Here is a 23950-nt window from a genome sequence, read left to right on the forward strand (position 1 = left end):
TTTATTTCAGTAAATTTCAAATAGAAGTTAAAGGTGCAATGTACGAAAGGATCGTTAGTAGGCCTACTATAAACAAATTTCGTCAAGATTTAATGTAACTAATTAAATTGTCTTTTTTATTCTATTCTAGAACACAGATCAGTTGGCAGCAGGGTTGAATTGGGCCATAGGATATATGTCTGAAAAACCCTGTTGTGCTATTCCTATTAGTTTGGTGTATATATTATTCATAGCAATGCAGCAATAAAACTTTTGTTTAAACACTATTGTACATTGGGATTTGGTGAAGGTAATTTTTTGGAAAGAAGGATAGCCAGAGGAGGCTATTAAGGAAGGAAGGGGGGGGGGGGGGCAGTGCCTGAGAAGAAAGAAAAAAATATGTAGCCTACAAACTTTCAAAAACTTGTCCGATTGTTTACCATAATTCCTCCAGGCCTGGAAACAATTTTCCAGCTTAACTTTCTAGCTTTTCCATGACCTCAACAACCCAGGGGGTGATCAACTTTTGAACCTAAATTCATGGATGCATTGATGCATAGCCTAGCCTACAGAACAAACAGAAACATTGCTTAGCTTTTGTTTATAGGCTGAGAGGTGAGAGGCTACAATGACATTGTGGAGCTGGTGTGTGTAATGTTTTAGTCTGTAGCCTACATGCTGCTTGGCAGGCAACAGTGTATCCTTCCTTCAGCCTATAAGGCAGCTATAATGTGAGCTAGTAAAAAAAGAAAAGAAAAAAAGCGAAGGGGGAAAAAATCCCTCTCTATCGATTCTGCCTCAAACATAGCAACTGGTCGCGGATTGGCCGACGCTCGGCACGTTCCCGGCCTCCCATTGGCTGCTCTGGAAGCGTGGATACGATGGAATCGGACGGAGACAGAGGGGAGGAGAGACACGATTGGCTGCGGCCAAACTGAAAGCGAAAACCTCCTTTTCTAAAAGCCTGCGAGACAGTTGATGGTGTGTGTATTTTAGGCGTGACTCCAAAGGTAATTCGTCCTGCTCCCTCCTCCCACCACCCTCCAGCCAGGACTTATTTAAATTGAGAACTATAAAGCAAAAAATGACTATGAATTAACGAGCAAGTGATGTGTGCTGACAAGGACAGAGCAAAGGGAGGAAAGGAGACGGACTCCGACTGTGTATGTATGAACAATAAAATAAATAAAATAATAATAATAATTGTTTTTTTAATTTACCTAGCTAAAACTCAAGATTCAGGGAGCTTAGGGAAATAGGACTGTGCAGTGTTTGTCAAAGCCAGTCAGGTCAGATGGGAGCTTTCAGGTTCATGGAAATGTAGCACAGGCCCAACGTGACCTTTCCAGCCTACCTTTTGTTTCTTTACACCATACTGTAGGCTACAGGAGTTAGAGAAATGTACTTTTTGAGTACTCTTTCCTGTCCCCCCTCGTTTCCTGCCTGTCTACCCAAAGCACTTTCTCCTCCCACTCTCTCCCTGTCTTTTGGGACACTCAAGCAAGCCTGAGTGTGACTCTGCGCTGGTACAGTCTGTCCTATCCATCTCTTTCTATCTATCTACCCCTTCATTTGGTCTGTCCTAGCAGACCCTGTCCACCCAGCTCTCGGTGCTGAGACAGGTAAGAGGTAGTAGGCTAATCCGTGGCCTGGAGCCGAGGCTCTCCCCCCAGCAAATCCCCACCCTGTGCATCTCATTAATCCCTCCCTAACACAGACCGTATGTGATGGTAGAGACAGACCACCTGTTGCTGTCTGGCCACAATAGGCCAATGAAAGTGTTGCCCTGGGGTCAGCATCATCATCATCATCATCATCATCACCAATGGCTGCTATATCCTAGAGCCTGCACAAGTTTTTTTCTTTGTATCTGGTGCCCAAATTAAAGATGGAGTCAGCTAATCTGGAGAACGCTTGTTGACAAAATAGCTTTTTGTCTAAATTAGTGAATATCTCCTCACGATCCGCTATCTGTTTTGTACTGTGTTTACACTGAAAAAAGCTGGTGTTATACACAGCCTTGGCTCTGTAACAGGCATGTTGCAAACTATGGGGGGCCCCATTTCTTAACATACCCTTTTTTATATACCAGTTTACAGAGCCTAGTATTGGTATTAGTACCTGACCCGTGTATTAAGATTAGATTTTTTTCAGCTCACACAGTACAGGTAGCAGATCTTGAGATAGTTACTGATTTTGACAAAAAGAGATTTTGACAAGGAAACGTTCTCTAGATTTGCGGTCTTCTTTTAAGTTTGAAAATTTGGAACACACTCATTTTGTGTAATCATGAGATAATTGAATGCGTGATAAAGTTTTGGACTCAAAACCCAAGCTTCTTGGACTGGCTGGTACCACATGTTTACAGTGGAGCCACATTCTTTTCACAGGAGCCTCGAAAAAGTTGCTTGAAACTACAGCAGGTTCCTCAGCAAAGTGGGTTTGATGGATTGTTTTCTGGTGACTCAACGACAGACAGACTGAGCAGGGAAAGTTCCTGCGCATATCCTGCTATTGTCTTTATGGCTTCCTTTCTCTTCCATCTGTCCACAGTGTGTCCTACAGTGCCCTCGCTGCCGCCTTTCTCTGCTAAACCAAGGATAAGCTCATCGGACAACAGTGCTCAACAGACAGACGGTATATTTAGTTATCTCACTTGAAGTAATATTGTTCTTTGGATTCGGTCACTTTTCCCGCTATGATATAATAATTGTAACATTACGAGGTAAAATGTGTAGTTTCTTAAATCTTTTTACATGGTGAGCTACCTTAAATGTATAAAAAGTGACACTGTGCACTTCTTTAACAGCAGAATAAAAACAAAAAGCAAAGGATTACGTAAAATGACAAAACCATCAGTTTATTGTCTTTCAGCAAGAAAAAGGTCAGGATCTCACATTGCTTAGCTTCACCCGAGGAGCTCCCTCAATTCCCCCAGTGGAGTTATATTTTTTTTATTAGAGGCTTTATCACCCTCTTTCCATAAAATCAATCTCAGAAGTACATTTTACACTGTCTCTGTACAGAGTATCTATTGTCCTCAAACTTGAAAAATGTGCCAAGTTCAACGTGGGTTCCTTTCCTCTTAAGCTATGTAGGCGGCATGTCATGAAAAACATTCATAGCTCGAGCAATGCCACAGTTCAAGTAATGGAGGCAGGATACTTCCGGACCTCTGCCAGTTCACACAAACATCGGAGGCCACATCATACCGACACCACCATAGAGAGTGCATTTTTTTGTGGCAAATGTCAACCTCTCATAACAGCTTTACCTTCACCACTATCATCGTCGTCATACATTGCAACAATAGAAATACTGTTGGATTGCACTTTCTTCAAGCTTTCATCTTGTGGCATGTTTATAGAAAAAATATATATAGAATACAAAAAGCTTATACTTCTTTGAGTAACAGAATATAACATACAGTACTTCAGATTATGTTTTGATCAGCACATCAGCAGGTGTACATAAATTGCCCTTCCCCTTTGCCCAAATGCAATTACCAGACTTAACAGGGATGTAGTTTTGCTCACTATTAAGTGCTTTGGTCAATGGTTTTTAACATTAGAGTATGCTCGTACAATGGTATTCTACAGGATGTTAATGCTACATAATTATCCATTGTATATGAACGTCTGTTAAGGAAAAAGGGTCAAATTGTCAAGATGCACCACGACTTTTCACATATTCACACGTGGCTATTACCCAAAAATGGTTTGGTCCACCAAACCGATATAACGGGAACAGCCTATTCACGGCACCATATTCCCACATTACAAATACGCTAAGTAATAGTAACATACGGTGGTGTATTTATGCCTCACTCCTCGGCTCGCAATCGTTGAGCACAGAAAAAAATTGCTTTCCAAGCACATGAATAACCCTCCATAGAGAATTTTTTTTAGCAAACAAATATTTTTTGTGCTCAACTATACTGTTTAAGCTGATGTATAATTGACTAATTACTATAAAGCACCCTATTGCATTCTTAAACATGTTAGATTGATTTCAATGTACACAGTAAGAGAGGCCAAATGTGGTTATCATTGTGATTGTAGGTGGACATTTGAAATTTGTAATAATTTTAATTTGCTCCGCTCAAATTAAAAGCTTTGCATGATGAAATCGAATGTACATGCTTGCAGAAAAATATTGCTCAGCAAATGCCCATCACGAGCTTAGGAAAGAGGCACAACTATTACTCCACAGTAACCAAATATTTTTCTAACATATTGGTCAATTTTTCAGAACTGGACCAAATTTTAACTAGGGTAAATGGACATTTCTAGCAACATTGACTCTGGCTGTAAAAATCATACAAGGTGCAGCACCTGATGTCAATGAGCAGTTTTCTGGTTGTCAACATCCCAACCAAAAAGATGTCCATTAAACAAATGGCAATAAATGAAGTACAAAAAATTAAAAGCATAAACAGTCTCTTTAAAAACAAAACAAAACAAAAAGTTCAAGCTGACATTCAAGTTCCGGTCCCACTTCAATTTGTGAAATCCCATTCACAAAAACCGATGGAATCACTGGTAGTGCAAAACTTTACACAATGCACCTCAATGCAGTCGTTTGTCGCAGGATACAGTAAACATGTCCTTTTGTCTCTTTTTCGTTGGATTACATTTCTGGAGCGGCAGGCGGGAGCCCCGTTGTGTGTTTTGGAGTCTGTAAGAGTTTGTGTTCCTCTGCGTGTTGCGAAGGCGTAGCTGAGGCTTTGGCCTGTACTGGATGCAACAGCCGAACATCCAGGGCATCATTGTGTTGCGCTAAGGAGTGCAGGCGATAGTGCAGGACAAGGTCTTTCAGGGAGCAGTGGACGTCATAAGGCTCAGCAAAGCCGTATCCGTGCGGTGTGCTGTAGATCATACAATGCTTCACCTCTTCGTTCACGCTGTGGTTAAGGAGAAAACCACATCAATAGGGGCACTAAACACACCGTGCGTTTTCATTGACTCAGAAATGTAGCTGCCTACAGCTACTACTTTCCAAAATGTTATACTCACACAACAGAGCAGGCGTAGCATCCCTGCTTGCTGCTCTCGCGGATCAGGAACGTTCCAGGTGCTTTCCCTTGAAGCATCTCCTCTGCTTGCGTCCGGCTCAGTTCACCTACAAACCAACTTGTTTCCTCCTGGTGTGGCAAATTCTTCTCATCTCCCTTCAAAACATATGTGCTGGAAAAAAAGAGAGAGCTAGTTTAACACATTTGCAACAATTCTGTTTATTTTCTAAGCATTCCACATGATCATTTCCAGAAAGAACCACTTGAATCTTACTCGTCAAGGCTGTCAATCTGTGTCCCCAGCCAGTCATTTATGCGTTTCTGCCGTACGCCCTTGTGATTGAGCCAGCTGCACAAAGAAGAGGTGTAAAGAAAGGTTTAATTTTAAAAGAAAAATGTTTTAACAAGGCAAATACAGAACAGTTTTTTGTTATGGGTTTGCAGTGATTTACCAGCAATAGGAGAAGCAATATTCTAACGCTACTTACTTGAGGTACTGATCTCTGATGTTGCGTAGCTGGATGAGGTCAGGCCTCAGGCTGTTCATCTTCCTGTCTGTCTCTCTGTAATCCTCCACCTGTGTTCTCAAGTCTTCCTCCAGATTGATTTTGCTGTCGTAGATCTCCCCAAGACGACACTTGAGCTTCTCGTAATTTATCAGAAAGCTGACGGAAAGAGAAGAGTAAAAGGTCACAAATAGGTCTGAATAGAGTTCACTAAACATGGGCTACACGCACCCAAATTTAAACCACGTGGGGACTTTTTTTTTTTAACCACTGTGTAATGAAGTACCTCTCCAGATCTTGGTCGATTCCATCCGACTGATTGTTCATCTCAAACTCCTCTCCGTAGCGCTCCTGTTCGCGACACTGCTCCTCGAAGATCAGCATCGTCTCGTTAAAGGCCTCAATTGCCGTTCTCTTCATCTGGATCTCCTGCATCACAAAGAATACATCCCATAAGAAAAGACTCAGGACACTCTGACAAGTTTCAACATCTATTAAGAAAGGCATTTCTATTTTGTTCTTATACCATCAGAGTTCATTTAGTACATTTCATTTTACCTGCGAGGTCTTTGTGAAAGCTTCATAGAGACGATCAAACTCCTTTGACTTCTCTTGAAACTGACTGTGGACCTCCTTGAGCTTTCTTCCAGCTACGTCGACGCTGTCCACTTTCACCTGAAGTATAAAAAAAAATTACACTTAAATTTTAATAAATACAATTTATAACCCGCCATATAAAAAAAATATATCGTCACTTCTGCTGGGTAAGACTTCTGGCCGACATTATCCATCCCAAAAAAACCAACATAAAATAATATGATGATCACTAACCTGCTGGAAGCGGGACACAGGGTGGGTGAGCATAAGATCCAGCGTGGCGTTGTATTCCACCAACGGATGGTGCTGATAGTGCCAAATAAGTTCCACCACCGACGTGAACGTGAGTGGGTCCGAGAAGCCGTACTTGCCATCGCGATGGTAAATCTTGATCAGCTTGTTGTGCCCGTCTTTCCTGAGTAGGAAAAACAAAAAAATCGGATTGTTAAAATTAGAAAGAAAATCCTCCTGCTGATGATATCTGTAGAAGATCTGTGAATTAAGCCATTCAATTTCCCCCCAATGCCCGCTTACCTTAACGTCAGCGTAAAGTCTCCTTGCAGCTTTGTGGATGCATCACGCACCACAAAGGAGCCATCGGGTGAGTCTCGGAGCTTCTCATTCACCTCATCCCTGAGGAGAAAGACGAGAAGAGGAGAAAGTTAGCGGTTAAGGGATCTAACATTGAGTGAAAACTATCAAACTTTCTGAGTAGACCTTAGCCTTTGTAGAAATGACGGCATGCATGTTTGATTCAAGGCTGGTAAAATGAGTATACTTTACCTGGTAACGTCTCCCCAGTACCATTCAGCATCCTGTAGTGGATACACAGGGGGCGAAAGGCAGTTGTTCATGGTGGAGGGCACAGGCTTTGTTGACCTGGGTGGGAGAGCTGAAAGCAAAAACAAAAAGGAAAGAGATAAGGAAATGAAATGCAAACGATCAGGGTAACAGTTTCTTAGAAAGAGATCCATGAGAAATGGGAATGCATTGATCCGTTGAGAGTTTGAGTAAAGTACTGTAAACAAGCCTCCTTCAAATGTATGCCTATCGCAGTCAAGCACACACGTGTGTGTGTTTTCTAAGAAAATACAATGTTCTCAAAGTAAAGCCCCCCCCCCCGTCACACCCTTGCTTGATGGGGCCTGTCAAGATCTCGGGACAAGCCCAGGCATGTTTCCAAGAGATATCACTATCCTAATCTTTACCAAGATCTTAAGCATGGTCAGCACTAAAAAAGGAAATGTGGCAGTTAGTCCTCATTCCTGAGCACTATCATTTGACAACTATGGAACATGTTTGCCTTTTATCATTTCATAAGTTCTCACAATTAGGCATTCAATTGCCCACACCACTTGCCAAGTCCAACTTCTAAAGTTTGCAGCAGCCTTTGGCACTGTCCCGAAATGCATTCAATTAATCCATCAATTATATTCTGAGCCTCTTGGACCGCTGCTCCCATTTATGTAACTAATGCACGCTCACAGATCCCTGGTTTTTCCATCCACCTTGAAGGAATAAAATATGCCAAGTCTGGCCGAAAGATTAAGCATTTCCCTAAAAAAATTAAATAAAAAAAAAGGAGGGCAAAGAGGAGGTGAAGGGCGATATATTTCACTGCAGGACAAAAGTGCCTTTCATGAGGCAGTTAGGGAGAATACAAGGGCACCCTCACAGGAGCAGAAAATGTGAGTTTCTCCCACCCTCCGCTCTCCTCTTTTTCTGACCTTAAAATAAACAAAAGGCAGGTGCAGCAGCAGGCACAGTGGCAGGCACAAAAACGAAAAAGCTGCGGCTCCTGAACTCAGCAAAATTAAATCTGCACACCCCTCCTCCCCCATTTCTGTCTCCTGCCAAGGAACTAGACTGGCTTCCAAAACCCACACGCGTACACAAGTGCAGTCGAGAGCCGCGTAATTTAAGTGTGCAAGAATAATAATACATTTTTGTTTTAGCTCAGTCATGCTGTGGTGTGCATTTGCAACGCGACCAATCCAGAAAAGATGCTCTAATAACCAAACACAGGAATGGTCACAAAAGACAATCCCACAACACAAGACCTTATAGGGACAATACATGGGATCTGCATTGTTCCTATGATTTGTCACCAGTGTTCACTTTATGTTCTTCCCATATCACTATATCCACTGTTGTTATAAGTAGGCTAATAAAGAAACAGTTAATGCATTATGGTGCATCTAGGTATGCAAGTTGTTTACAATAAGACATAACTAGTCTGCAGTGTCATGCATGGTCAAGACAATATAATGGAGTGGGGATCAAATGACTAATATAAATAAAAGAAATCAAGTGTTCCCGACTTGCTGGAGTTCAGTCATGAGACGAGCCGTCTGATGTGTTCGCCTCCAGCCTACTTTCAGAGCTAGCGCACAAATTAACCACGGCTGGCTGCAGAGGAGAACAAAGCGGTCGTTTCATGCGGCGCTCATTAACGCACACTCAAACTGTATATTCACATCGAAATGCACTCTTAACACCGCCGTGCACTTTCGGCAAGAGCTGCTGCTTTGTGAGGAGATACAAAAACTGCCATGCATTCTTTCTGTCGCCAAGTTCTGTCATACGCGCTGGGACAAAAGAAAAAGAGCTAGGCAGAAGCCACTGCGCCTGGTCCACAGAAAGGTATTACGTAATTGGCAAGTGAATTGCGCTATGCATGCCTGGGCAAAGCCACTGGGGGAGCACAGCACCGAGTCTACCCGGCCACTTGGACGCTTTTACTAACACCTGCACGGCGTTTTGTCAGGTGTCAACTCCTTAAACAGCATTAACACAGGGTGGTGACAGCGAAAGTAGAGAGCAGAAAACGTAATTAAAACGTTTTGCGACCCCCCGCAGACCAGACAATGGCTGCCTTTGCTTTAACCCTAAACTTACCTGGTGCTGCTTGTTCCATTTCGATGTAGAATAAACCCTCGGGAGGATAAACCATTCCTGTTTCAAAATAGTAGTCCAGGTTGCTGTCGTTGTCTTTGCGCGTAATAATAGGCTAATAATGGTAACAAAAAGCACGTTTCTTCTGAACCTAATTTAGGTTACTTCAGTGCAAACGCCACGTCCTACATAGATGTGGACGAAAGGAAAACTCCTTCGCTGTCGTGTCAATAAAACATCCCAAAGTCCAGATGTATTTTCTCGACATAGCCTGTCTCACTGGGGATATTTTTTCCTCCCCAGAGGGGTAGATTGTCTGTTCGTGCCTTCCCTCAGTGCGGCGGAGCTCTACTTTACTTCATCTCGGAAGTGGAGCGAATTTAAAGGGGTGTTCGTAACATCATCTTGGCACGGTCCAACTCGCTTTTTCAACTGGGGGGTTCTTTTTTTTGTTGCGCGATTCATTGTCCCGCAAAACACGCCCAGTCAAGTTTATATAACACGGTACAATAGAAAAATAAGTATTTATTTTCATTATCTGTAAAAGACAGGATGTCAATTGGTGTATTGAACTTGAATATACTTAGTGTTATGTTATCTATATTGGACACCCCCAAAAATGTAATGGTACATTCCGGACCGTTTCATTCAACCCTCCTACTGTAAAACAGCTGAAAAATGCCTTTCAGAGCATGAATGGAAAATAAAAACGTTGTCTATTAGCTTGAATGTTTAATTAGCGAGAACAAGATCTAACTTATCTACTTTATATCTTTTTAGTGCTTGAAACAAGTGGGAGTCAAAGTACTTTTTAAGCCACTATAGGTTTGCCCTAATTTGCTGTCAAGTGAATAGGTTGCAATGGCATGACATCATGCTATAGGTTTTATAATAATTAAACTAGTCTTCTTCTGCTGTTTGGCATCCAGGGAGCAACAGCCATTAAACCCGCTTTGTTTGAGTGGTGACAGAATACCCTGCCTAGTTGGCAAGTGTGCATTATATTCTAGTCGAGCTTGTCAAACACGTTCAGCAGCAAAAAAATGGCTTCTCCACCGCCGCCACTTGTAATTATTGCTGCTCTGAGGTCAACCTGTCTGAGACGCTGTAGGTAACAGCAGGTGTTTTACCACTTTTGCACGTGACTTGAAAATGAATGTATGGTAGATAGAAGGAAATAAATTAAGATGATGAGACATTCCTCTGTTTAGCTTCATACGCTAAAAATGGCAGAGCTGATCAGGATTACTATCTCCTTGTGTGTTCGTGTTGGATGAATACATGCCATTGTTGTCTATTCGTGACACAGAATGACATTGTGCTATAAATTAAAAAAAACAGGGCCTCTTCCACCAGCTGACGATATAGTGGCTGCAAGGAGATTGAAAGGCCTGCTTGGTCAAGAGGTTTGTCTCTGTTGGTGTCCGGGCGTTTATGGCTGGTCCCCTTTTGACCCGGGGACACACAGTCATGGAGGTAAATGCCTCCAGCATTCCTTTTTACCCATCAGTAAGACAGTTATTTCCTGTGTCCAGTCAGTGCCAATGAAAAGTCCTAAACTCACTGCCTTGGTGGAGTGCATTATGGCAAGAGGGCACACATGCATGCTGCACACACAGACACAAATGAAAGACCCATGTGTGTGCAGGGATTTCAGAGCAACATGTACAGTATATATTGTGTCAACATTTCTTTAATTTTGTATGTTGTATGCAAATACTGTTTGATTTCCAAATGGTATTGGCAGCTTTCTTTGAGGTCAAATTCACAGTTTGACTGGTATGTAATTGTGTGGGTGTGTGTGTTCGCACGTAGCGGCAAATTTGCTCACGTGTATCTTCTGTGTGTATTTGTGGGTGCAGTGAGTGAGTGTTTGCTAAGTTGCTTTCCATGCCTTTCCTACTTTAAGAAGCCTCAAAGCCTGTCACGGCATGTCACTTGGCTGCTGCCCAACCCCCCCTCCTACGTCCCCCGGTGTCAGGAGACCACAAATGTGCCCCTTTAACTTTTGGGCCTGACTCCTTTGACACTACCACTCTCCTCTTGAGACACTACAGCATCTAAGCTTTCATTCGGACACATCAGCCGGGCATTATAAGTTAACATTTAATCTCTGGGCTTTTGCCTTCGGGAAACATTGCCATCACCGTGAACAGTGCTTAGAAAAAGCCTAAATAATTGGTAGTACGGATGGCCATTTAGAATTTTTTCTTTCACCAACACGCATTAACTGGTTATTAACCGGTTAACTGGTTATTAACCACTTGAAATGTAGCCTATTTCAAGTGAAATACATGAAGCGTTATAGCAGGGGTTCCCAATTTTATTTGTTCCAAGGACTGGCATATTCATTTAAAAACAATTTAGGGACCAGTAGCCATTTTTCGCAGCTTCGCACCAAACTCGTGGTCCATACATGTTCCTTTTGACATTCACACGGCACCGTCTAAGATCGTCTGACTTTATGACGTGCGGAAAAGGGCATCTGAGACAAATTAAGATGATTTAATTGATTTTTTAAATCGTTTAACCGATAGTATTAACCGGTTATAGATCTTCTTAGCAGTTGACAGTTAACCGGTAAACCATTGACATCCCTAATTGGGAGCATGCTATGTGTGCCCCATTTGTGTTGTGTGCATGTAGTGGCCATGGCGAGGGAGTGCCTGACTTGCAGGCTAAACCTTAGGGCTTTGCACCCTAGAGCCAGGCAGTCCTGATGGGATCAGTGAAGGCTAATCGTAAGATTAACAGGATAGGCTGATACGGCAAGCCTGCCAGCTGCCCGCTCGCTGATGTGACTCATCTTGATATCCAGTACTGCAATATGCCACCCACTGGACTGTGGGAGGGCTGGGAAACGCTGCATGAGTTTTAAATTAATTGACAGATGTTCCTCTGTGCTATATAGAGATAACAATTTAAGTCTAATTCGGTCAGATGTAAATGTTTTACTATGATCTGACAATCAATTTATAATGACCACAGAGGAACTATTATAGGCAGCAAATATAAAGTTATAGTGTGTTGGAGACGTTGTGGTTTGTCAGTTCAGTGTCAGGAAGAGAGAAAGAGAGAGAGAAAAAAAGGTTGTTGTCTTTTATTCACTTGTATACCTAGGGGGCAAAACCCCTTTTTTTTAAAAAAACAGACATGGAGCGTTGTAAAAGGTTGTTCACCAGAAATGATATCCAGGACCTTCCAGGATCCCAACCTGGGTGGACAACCTGGTCAACTAGCTGCTGGAAAGCTACAGCGGGCTGACATAGCAAATCAGAACCACTGTTTAAGCGAATGGGGGTGGGCTAATAGGGAATTTTTTAAACTTATAGATATCATTATGAAACTTTGCAAGTTGATTACTGACATTAAAACAACAACTTTTTGTATTACAGTATTTTCCAAAAAGTTTGAATAAATATAAAAAATCATCAATAACTTACTAATGATGCGTACATTTGCATATCTGCAAAGCCCCAAAATCTAGATGTTGGACAAAAGCAGGGTCAATTTGTTTTTAAATTTTGAAAACAAAACAAGTGTCGAACTGCCTGAAGCTTTTCCTAATCACAGTTCAAATTTGATCAATAACCCATAGAAAATGAATTTTTCACACTGTTTTTTCCAAGGGAATGTCTAGCCGTTTCCTAAAATACCAGCTGGAGACTCCAAAAGGACACTTTTGGTCCATGGCACATGAAATGTAACTGTGTAAAAAATTCTATGGGTTATTGATCAAATTTGAACTGTGATTAGGAAAGGCTTCAGGCAGTTGGACACTTGTTTTGTTTTCAAAATTTAAAATAAATTGACTTTGTTTTCTTCCAACATCTAGATGTGGGGCTTTGCAGATATGCAAATGTACGCATCATTAGTAAGATATTGATGATTTTTCATATTTATTTAAACATTTTGGAAAATACTGTAATACAAAATGTTTTTGTTTTAATGTCAGTAATCAACTGGCAAAGTTTCATAATGATATCTATAAGTTCAAAAAATTCCCCATTACCCCATCCCCATTCACCCCCATTCACTTAAACAGTGGTTCTGATTTGCTATGTCGGCACGCTGTAGCTTTCCAGCAGCTTGTTGACAAGGTTGTCCACCCAGGTTGTGATCGTGGAAGGTCCTAGATGTCATTTTTGGTGAACAACCTTTTACAACGCTCCATGTCCATAAAATCACTTTGCCCCCTGGGTATGTATAAAGATGTCAAACAGGCTAAAGCAACAAAAACAATTATGTTTGTTAAAGAGGTGGACCCACGGGCAAAGAGAAAGAGGAAAGGTGATAAAGAAAATGGTTAAGTAGGCATCAGACTCGTACACATAAACTCATCTTATTATTGGCAGTTTCTGACAATAAGTTAAGTTAGAATTGTATGATGAAATTCAATGGAGAATGCAGCTAAACTGACAATTCTACTAATGGATGGATAATAAGTGTTGTGATCTTTTTCATAAGCATGACCCTATTATAACCTATTGTCAAATAATTTCAAGTTTTTTTCAGTTATTTAGATGTGTCATTTAAATAAAAATGTTGCCCTCTGTATTTTGAAAAATTGTCACTACTACAAGGATTGGTTTTTGTGTCGTGGCGGTTATTAGGTCAGTGTGGTTTTGCGGCTTGTATGTGACCTTTGTGGTGAAAGTATGGAAAGAGCTGTAATCCCCGTATTTAAGAGTGTCAAATGAGTACATTTTGGGCCTCCTGCTGTCACAACAACCAGTATTTGTTGAATCAGTGGAATAATCTCCTGGCTTGTCAGTGTAATCCTTGTTTGGGATGAATTTAGTTCACTAACTGTGTCAAGGAACAGTGTTCATCCACTATTTTCATATTCCATGTGCAGTGTTATGTAAGATAACTTTTATCAGGATTCTTTGTGTTTATGATCAGAAAAAAATTCAAAGACACAACACGGAGAAACCATGTCAGGGATAAATTCAGTTTATCTGTGTCATGGTCTCCGCATTGTAGCCCTGGGTGAATTGCACATCTCTCCAATCTTCTGTACTGTAGTGTGCTGCTATTCACGGCCATTGAAGGGATGCATAATGGTCTTGGCAGGACGTTCGACATTCACCATGGAGAGACTGTGGGGTTTCCCTGATCGGCGGCCAGAACCAGCACACAAAGCATGCAGTAGTCCTGCCAGAGGCAACTCAACTGTGGGCAGAGTGTAGGGCGGCTATGGTCTGGCCCCCAGGACCCTGCCATTGTGGAAATGTAAGTGGGGACAGTGTCTGAACGGCTTGAGCTGGAACAGAAAAACTCTGGATGACCAAAACTATGAGCTTCAAATAGCTGGGCCCTGGGAAACATAGCTTGTTCTTTTAAGGAGGTCAAAGAGAAGCCAAAAAGAGGAAAAAAAAACAGAAAACCAATGTTTGGTGGAGGGAATGTCAAATTGGAGGCTACTGTTACTATGGACATCAGCAAAACTGACATACCGTTTTTCCAAATGCTCCGGTGTCTGTCTGTGTCTCCGTCTGTCAAGTCTGGACCTCTCTGTCCTCTGCATTATCACCCAGTGGGCATACACCACTCATCATCTGTCACTCCTTTCGGCCAGAATCTAATCTCACTAACAGAGGTGACCACTGAAGAACCCGTGGCATGCCACTGCATAAGGTTTACCAGCTGAGTGTCGGAGTTATGCCGACGAAGATGATCCTGTGGTATCAGCGGCCTCTGTCTCTCCAGAGGCCTTCCCCACCCCTCTGCTTAAAGTGGTGTGCCAAATAAAGGCCTGACCATGGCGAGATGCTGTCGGCTTTTCAGCCCCTGAAAGATGAGGTGTGGATTGAAGCAGGTCAAAGGCCTGCAGTTGGAATTATTTTCATTGTTGAATAATCTATTTGCCGTTTTGATTTAAATGTCAGAATTGGTGAAAAATGCCCACAAATAGTTTCCAGGAACCCAAAGTCGCATCTTTGCATTGCTTATTCCGTCTGATCAACAATCCAAAAATATTCAAGTTGTGATGATATGAAAAAGAAAAAAGCTGTAGCTTGACTTAAAGCTATAGTGCGTAACTTGAATCACCCCCATTAAGAAGTAATTACAACAATTCTGTCGGCGCACATACATGAGGTAACCGACTTTCATTTATACTGTAGGCTTAAACATACAATATGTAATGGTGTGCCACTAGGTGGCTCAATATCAATACAATAAGTTTGATGACTTCATGGATCATGGGAAGCTGTGTCATGGATCATGGGAACAGCTTCGGTGAGACAATAAGCAGCAGAGGGCAAGGCATAATCATGGTCCTCTACGATGGCGCAAACAAAACAATACAATACAACAAACAGCACTGTGGAGTGACTTTTTCCCCCTGAATTATCCGGTCCTCCGCGTATTTCAGCAGTCTATATTTTGATGTTTTTAGTACACAACTTGAAAATATATAAAGTATAACATTTTCTGAACTTGTAATGCGAAACCCATAAATATTTCACCTTTAAACATATATAGATTAATACAATTGTACTCACAAAGTAAATGCTGAAATTCGCAGCTGTTCTAAAGACTGACATATTTCAGTCAGCCAACCTGCACATTCAAATCAGCAGAACTTCTACAATGCATCTTCAGCTCTGAGTCAGCTGTAAGTCTTTAAGAAAGGGAGTCATGTGTCACTGAGCAAAGGATTCATGGCTGGAAGAAGATCAGCTGGTAACCTCACTCCTCACTCTCTTTCTCTCTCTCTCTCTCTCTCTCTCTCTCTCTCTCTCACACACACACACACAAACACAATCCCAGGCTTTCATACAAAGCAAAATTGAGGAGCTGGGACCTCTTTCAAGATCCTCTGCGGTTGCCCTTCTTTTTTTTTCTAAAAGGACGCTGCTCTCCTCGGCTACACAGCCATCACATCAGCACTATAACTCTATTAGGCACAGCTCCAGGACACACTAAGCAACCCATAGCCCACAATGGCATCATTGTCAGTGGGGATTGCAGCCATTGTCGTCCATGCTACAGAATTTATTCCCCTCCACCCATATTGTGACCTTCACCTCTGACCCCAGCTGCCATCTCGTATGCTCTGGGACTGAGAGTCTTGTGAAGCTTTATGCCTTCTACGCCTTAAATACTCCTTTACAATGATCCAAGCCTGCTAAGTGGCTTTTCCCTACAGCATCAGAGTTTAGATGATTCAGGTTGGTGTCACTCATTAGAGAGAGAGAGAGAGAGAGAGAGAGAGAGAGAGAGAGAGAGAGAGAGAGAGAAAGTGGGGTAGGGAGGGGGGCTGTGAGCACAGAGTTGTGGTTGGATTGATTGACCCTTAGAAAAGGTCAGTTGGAAGGCATGAGAGGAGAGGAGCTGCCTAAATGGCTCTTTTCTCTCCCTTTTCTCCCCGTGGCCAGGGCAGAGACTCTGCATGGTTATTTATGAGTGTGTGGGAGAGCGAGAGGGGCTGCAGTGAAACCCACCAGCCCCTCTTTGTTGCCATGGCTGGGCTGGGCTGAGGTGCCTGTCATTGGTTCGGTTCTGTCAAATATACATGCACATGCACGCGCACGTAAGCAAGCAAGCGCTCACACACTATTAAGAAACCCCTCCCAGGACTGCAAGGACAGAGGACAGGACTGCGTTGCGAGGCAGATTTGGAAAATGAGGTGTGCTTTACACAATAGCTGTCAGCAGTTTGATAGATGCCTCTCAGGCCATCTAAACACCATGAAACGTCAGGAACTGGAGGCCATTGACATTACATTGAACCAAAGCTAGCAGATGTGTTAGCATGATGACCATATTGTCAGTCACATTATTGAAGAAAGCCTCAGGGAGGTTAGTGTTTTGCTGTTTTAAGTTACATGATTATTTAATTTCATGTGACTGTCCTAATTAAGTGCTTCTAATTGACACTCACATTGCTGATGATTTTTGAAAACTGTCTCATTAAATGTGACCTGAAAGCTAGAATAAACAAACCCAAAATATTGTTGTGTTTTGTTTTATTTAAAAATTACCTTTGCAAGGTATAGAAAGTGAAAGTATGACAGCAGTTGAGAGGTCCTGCTCTATAGTGAACATGCACATCCTCAGTCAAACCAATTCTCACAGGATGTACATGATGTGTGAGATTGTCATGAGTCACATATTCCTTGTGAGATTGATATTTTGGAGAATAAATAAGCCATGCCTTGCCGGAATTGCATAAAGTTACTGTTCACACCAGCGCAGAGCTCTTCAACTGTAAAACACACCACTTTTTTTTCTTTTCCCGGACAAAGTTAAATTAAGCTTGAATTTCACGCTGAAGTCAAATGGTCATGATGTCATGGTTTGAGGACAGAATGACTCGGTTTGTCTGTTGACTGAGGAGGCCTATTCTTGCATGTTTGGGTGGGAGCATAGCATATAATTGCAGAGCGGGATAGAATGAGGAGATGGGGGAGGGAGAGAGTTAGCACGCAACATGAGTTTTGGCTCACAGTTGCTGGTGTGGGTGCCAAACTTGTCCAGAGGGCTGCTGTGTATATCCTTGAGCGAGGCTAGTTTCTGCTCTGCCTAGAGGCTTGCACTGTTCCAAGACACATCTTTCATTTGCACACGCTGAATAGCTTAGGGGAGCCCAAGGCAGTTTGGACGGGGGGACGGATCTGGCTTTTTCGGCTTTTTTAGGGGATGCTGGGTGGTTGCCTGGCTGTGCGGGTGTGTGCGTGTATATGTGTTTTTGAGCACAAGATAGTCCGAATCTTTTCTGGACATGCAAAAAATCCTTCGGAGTGTCCCTTTTAAAAAAAAGCAAGAACCATTTTATTGTTTAGTTGTCAAGTTAGTTGTTAGGGAGCAACCAAACCGCTGTACACGTGTTGCAGCCATCTGAGGATTACACTGATCCAAAAATCTGACAGTAAAAGAAGAGAATGGAAAGCTTTGTCCGCCTTTTCATATCCTCTCAGTGGGAGGTAGAAAGGCAAAGACCTCCAGACCTGGTTTAGCGGTGTTAAAAGGAGGAGGAGGGGGGATCTGAGCTCTCAACTGCTAACCAGATGGACAACCGAGCCCTGTGTATTTAGGGAGATCATATGGGATAACCTTGCAAAGACAGATTGACATTTTGCTGATAAAACAAACTAACCCTGTCCTGCACACAAGCTGCCCCCTTCCTTTTCACCCTCACACACATGCATGCAATCTCATGTACAAATAGTTTAAGTGGTATTTGCTTACATAGGTCTTAAGAAGTTATTTCAGCGTGCGTTAAGCATTGGTGAGGAGCCATAAGAATAAGAGGATAGCACAAAAGCATTTAGGATTACACAACGCCAGAACAAACAATAGGGACATACGTGGGCTGTGTAAATGATACAACCTTGAGACGCGAAGGGACCAAGTAAACCAATGTTCGGCGTCACGCGTTGGGATTTACGTTGGGGCTTAAAGGCAACAGGTTATGGTAAGTATTATACTGTATGTCAGCAACTAAAGTAGGTCTTCCCAAATCACTTTGAATCAATCAGAGCTAGGGTTGCAAAATTCCTGGGAATTTTCAAAGTTGGAAACTTTCCATGGGAATTAACAGGAATTTTGGGAATTAACGGGAATAAACGGGAATTTACCAAATTTAAAGCAACCCACATGCACTAAATCCTTCTAACTATGTTATTTCAGTCCTGGCAAACGTTCTAGACAGTAAAAAAACAGTTTTTTCAAATAAGTTTTATAATATTCATGAACATTTCATTTCAAATCAGATTTTTTTAAAAGCTTATTGAGACACCCAACTTGATATCATATATTGATCTTTACTAGACCGGGTTTACAGAGGCTTAAACAGTGATTTTAAATGTAGTTGGGGAACATATATTTTAGCATAATATTGACTAAAACAACCAGATTTCATGCAAGTACACTTGGCAAGTTGCACATAGCACACATCCTACTGCAAGGGTACTGAGGCCACGCGGCGCCCCCTACATGCAATGTGCATTCCTCCATCACATGGGGGGGAGGGGCATTTTACTTTATTTATTGAATGGATGGGGTCAGACAGATGAGTTATATTTTACTCAACATTCATCTTTTTGTTGTTCAGTGAATTTATTGATTTTTCATAAAATAATTAAAACTTGATAAAGTTCTACTTACAAATAATTCTGTTCAAGTATAATGTTTTTTTAATTGTATTAGTTTGCATGGATGCATGCCTATGACAAAACATAGTGTTTATATGTTTAGATTCATGTTTGGATATGATTTTTTTTTAAATGACCCCCATTTAGTTAATTAATATAATTCCCAATTTTGAATATTCCCAAAATTCCTGAACGAAAGTTCCCGAAACTTTCCACCCCTTTGCAACCCTAATCAGAGCCTAGTCAAAGTAGTTCAAGTGTCACTAGAACAAAACATTCTTTGACATGAAAGAACGGCATAAATGTGATTGAAGTTATCAAGAGTCACTCCGCTCTGTTCCCTGAAATCTCTCATCGTCTCAGCAACAATCTGAATGTCCCATTGATGATTTATGGCACATAAACTTCCCTGAAATAGACATTGTCTGGATGGCAGCATGTTGCTCCAAAACCTGTATGTACCTTTCAGCATTAATTTTTAGAAGTTAACCATGCCATGGGCACTAACCCACCCCCATACCATCACAAACGCTGGCTTTTCAACTTTGTATTGGTAACAATCTGTATGGTCCTTTTCCTCTGGAACCTGCAGGACACAATGTCCATGATTTACAAAAGCTATTTGAAATGTAGACTGGTCAGACCACAGCACAGACTTTACATCAGTCCATCTCAGATGAGCCTAGGCCCAGAGAAGTCTGCTGCATTTTTGGATGTTGTTGATAAATGGCTTTCACTTTGCATGGTAGAGTCTTACCTTGCATGGATGTAGCGACAAACTGTGTTTACCGACAATGGTTTTCTGAAGTGTTCCATGGCCCATGTAGTAATATCCTTTATAAAATCATGTCATTGTTTAATGCAGTGCCACCTGAGGTCATAGACATTCAATTTTAATTTTGGACCCGGCCCCTTACGTGCAGAGATTTCTCCAGTTTCTCTAAATATTTTAATTATATAATGGATTATACTAGATGGTGAAATCCTTAAATTATTTGCAGGGATGTTATTTTTAAACTGTTGGACTGTTTTTCTCTGCAGTTCTTTCCAAAGTGTTGAGCCACTCCATTGTTGCTTGTGAAGACTGAACCTTTACGGGCTGCCCCTTTAAATCCATCCATGATAATACCAGTTAACATGTTTATGTGAGTAATGTTCCGGACAAGTTTTTTTTTAACATTCTACAGCTTTCCCAATTTTTTAATGCCCCTTTCCCAACTTTTTATTTAAACGTGTTGCAATATTCAAATTGTATATTTGTGTATATTTACAAACTATGAACTTGATCAGTTTAAACAAATACATATGATGTATTTGTACTGTTATTTATTGAATACATGTCTAAAAAGGATTAGGAAATGATCACATTCTTTTGTATTCACATTTTACATAATGTCCCAACTTTTTCGTAATTGGGGTTGTAGGTATGTTCATCATAGATCAATATACAGTTCTGGAACATTAAGAGACCAGTCCAAATATTTCCTGAATCTACATCACTTTAGGCAATTGAAATGTTATAAATGACATGCTGTTTATGTGAAATTTTGGAGAAATGTTGTAGGTAGTCTATAGAATATATATATTTTTTTAATTTTACTCAAACACATGCCTATAAATAGTAAAACCTGCTTAATTTTTTGTCCACAGTTACAACTAGGCCTACATCATTATAGAACATAGTACAGCCCAATATAATGAAAGAACAACAAACCTTCCCAGACAAACCATAAAATCAAAAATAAGATCATATGGTGAGTATAGGCTATAGTTAACACATGAATGCAATTTTAATGGTGACAACCATAAAAGAACACAGACAAAATTGAATCAGAGGTATCTCTCCGTTATTGGAATCTGGCACAATTTAATGAAGAAATTAATTAGAGGAAGTTGGTAAAGAAAGTCCAATTTTCTCACCCTCTCTGACAGCCTAATTTGTGTTTTTATGTCCCACCACAATGGTCTGTGGTCCACATGTGGGACACCAGAATGTTGTGGTGACATCTGTGTGTGTCTACTGTAGACTCAGTGATGTGAACACAGCATTTTCCCCTCACAGACAGAATGATTTGAGTACATTTGGAACCTAGTTATTAAAGGGCTATTCCAGAAAATGCAGCGTTGCATAAAGTTTGGGGAGTAACACGACAGACAGAGATTAAACAAGGGAAATCTACAGCTCATCAGGATTGCTTTTAGCTAGATGCTAAGAACAGCTTGCTAACAACATACTATCATAATACTATCATGATGATGCAAAGTTGGCATTATGTTCACTTCTAGTTTAGTATGTCAAAATGCTAGCATTTCTTTGTTAACATTAAACAAGAATCTTGCGCTAATATTACATATAATAACATTCCCATCGGTTTTAGGTTTAGGTTTGGGGTGCTATTATTGTATAATCTGCTAATTATCACCAAGAGTAGGCTACCTACACGGAGTAGGCAGTACTCGAGTTGTAAGAAATAATCAGGGGGGATGTTGGATTGGATTAAACGTTTAGGGACAGATCATTTGTGCTGATGACAGTGCATATGGTGCGAGACCAACGGATAGAGATAATTATTATATTATATTCAGTGCTTGAAGTGTGTGTGTGTGTGTGTGGGGGGGGGGGGGGGGGGGGGACGGTGCCAGTACTCCCTTATTCACATATTAGTTTGTAAATCAGTAAACCATTGTAAAATTCTGAATCATAGAGTGAAAACGCAGAGATTCAACAGCAGCTCCATTCAGGTGTTGGGCTGATAGAAATAGGCCTAATGCAAGATCTCTGCGCTTGCTTTCTGGCACAGTTAGTGTAATGTTAGATTTTAGACACATCGATGCTGTAGTTAACCATGATAGCACTGCAACCAGAAACGTTCCACATCAGTATAACAACCATCTGCCACCTTTCACCTCCGTGAAAAGCTAAATATTAAATTTTCAAATTTTCTTAGAAAATAATGATCATGATGATGATGATGATGATGATGAAATATCACATTATCTCTCAATTGAAAATCCTCTTCTGCTGTCAGAAACACTGATACAACTCGGATTTGTGTTTTAAAACTTAATTAGCAGCCAACTTATTCAGGTTTTAAATCAGGCTTGGGTCTATAAAAAATCCGGTTAATAGAACGGGCCGGGAACACTAGGGGACATATTCGAATATATTCAAACAAATTACGGGTCACTTCGAAATTCGTTAGAACTTCCTTTTTTGAAGAAGTGACAGCCCTAGCTCCCACCATTCACAGCTTTGCGGATGTTGCCTATGATGACTGCAGCTCGAAACGTCGCACTGTTCTTCAGTCTCCTCTGTAACTGGTGTGCCAGAGGAGTTCAGCACCACAGCTGGACAGCGCAAATGTTTAGATGGAGATAATATATCTCCATTTTTACATTTGTGATACTTCCGCGTTGGAAAGCAGCCTCACCAGTGAAAGTAATGACGTCTACAACATTACCACAGTAACTCATTTTGATATTATGGTCGGTTAAGAGCAGAGATGTCCGGACGCAAAAAATCCGATCTATTCACTTGCAATTGACAGTGCGGACAGTCAGTGTTAAATATCAAATTTGAGAAACAGATCGAATTTGCCTGCAGTCTTAACAAGGCCTTAGGTTCAGGGGTATCTGGGGGTGTGCTTATCACAGGTCTATATTGCTAAGTTAAGTTGGTAATGAGGGGGCGTAGCTTTCTTGAACACAGGTTTTCAGAAAGGTGGAGGAGGAGAAAGGCAGCCATATTTATGTTGAAAAAGTCAATTTTGCATAGTAAGTGAACATTTCCGGAACTAAGCTTTCATCTCAGCCCCCACAGTACAAGATAATTCTCTTGACCTATAAAAACAATGTGTTTATTAGCTTAGTTTATTACATTGTTAACAAAACAGGTTAAGCCTAAAATATCATAATGCTATTTGGTGGGACATTAGGCTGCTGGAAAGCTCTTTGTACTTTTGACCCTCTTTTCCTGCAAATGAAGTCATGACAATAAGATGGGCTTAGTAAATGGATTCAATCCTGTTTAGTCATTTAACGAGGATAGAGTACAGTGCTTGAAGGTCAAAGGTTTCTTAAGCCTGTTTGAACACACCTTTCTTTGGCAATCATGCCTGTCAGAGAGTGTTAGCTTTAATCAACAGTGGAAATGTCAAAAGGTGAACAGGTCACTGACAGTCCGTGTCTGGCTTTAACTACAGAGATGTTGAAGAAATGACCAGACAAACAAATGGACTGGCAGGCAGGCAGAACACCCAAGTTTGTGACAAAAGGAATCCTCAACATCACATGGTCATGATGAGGATAGTTTGTGTTGCATGTCTAACCCATCTCAGTTTGACTACACTCTTCATGCTCAAATTTATGTTACCCACAGAGATTCTTGCTCATGCTATTTTTGTAGAGGCCGCTGCTTGGGCTTGTCCCCGGCGATCCAGCCCTCTCCAGCTCTGTCTTGCACTCTCTCCATCTCTCTCTCTCTCTTACACACACACACACACACACACACACACACACACACACACACACACACACACACACACACACACACACACACACACACACACACACACACACACACACACACACACACACACACACACACACACACACACACACACCTCTCTCCCTTCCTCTGTCTTTTCCTCCCTACCACTCTAACCACATTGCCAAACTCAGTTTTCCATGGCCTCTCATTCCCGAGTGCTCGGCAAACTAAGTAAATGAATGACACAATCCGGTAATAGTGTTCCAACCGGAGATGGTGGGAAGGAAAATCCTAGTGTTGGCAGGAGGGTGGGAGAGAAAAGGAAATAATATTGCAACCATTCACACTTCAGAAAAAAGCTTGTTCC

At 41.4% G+C, this 23950-nt stretch overlaps 1 protein-coding gene across 1 annotated transcript; it reads right to left on the bottom strand.

Moving 5' to 3' along the window:
* Positions 1-2813: 2813 nt before the first annotated feature.
* LOC307255916 (phosphatidylinositol 3-kinase regulatory subunit gamma-like) lies at positions 2814-9334 on the bottom strand. Its single transcript, XM_080034746.1, has 10 exons — positions 8995-9334; positions 6880-6988; positions 6631-6729; positions 6331-6511; positions 6058-6174; positions 5786-5928; positions 5482-5658; positions 5268-5342; positions 4995-5165; positions 2814-4882 (listed from the first exon to the last, which is right to left on the bottom strand). Exons 1-10 carry the CDS (start codon positions 9047-9049, stop codon positions 4609-4611), a joined length of 1401 nt encoding a protein of 466 aa, XP_079890872.1. The 5' UTR covers positions 9050-9334; the 3' UTR covers positions 2814-4608.
* Between the last annotated feature and the right edge of the window lie 14616 nt (positions 9335-23950).

The sequence above is a fragment of the Ammodytes marinus genome, assembly GCF_949987685.1.
Source record: "Ammodytes marinus genome assembly, chromosome: 9".
Lineage (NCBI taxonomy): Eukaryota > Metazoa > Chordata > Actinopteri > Uranoscopiformes > Ammodytidae > Ammodytes > Ammodytes marinus.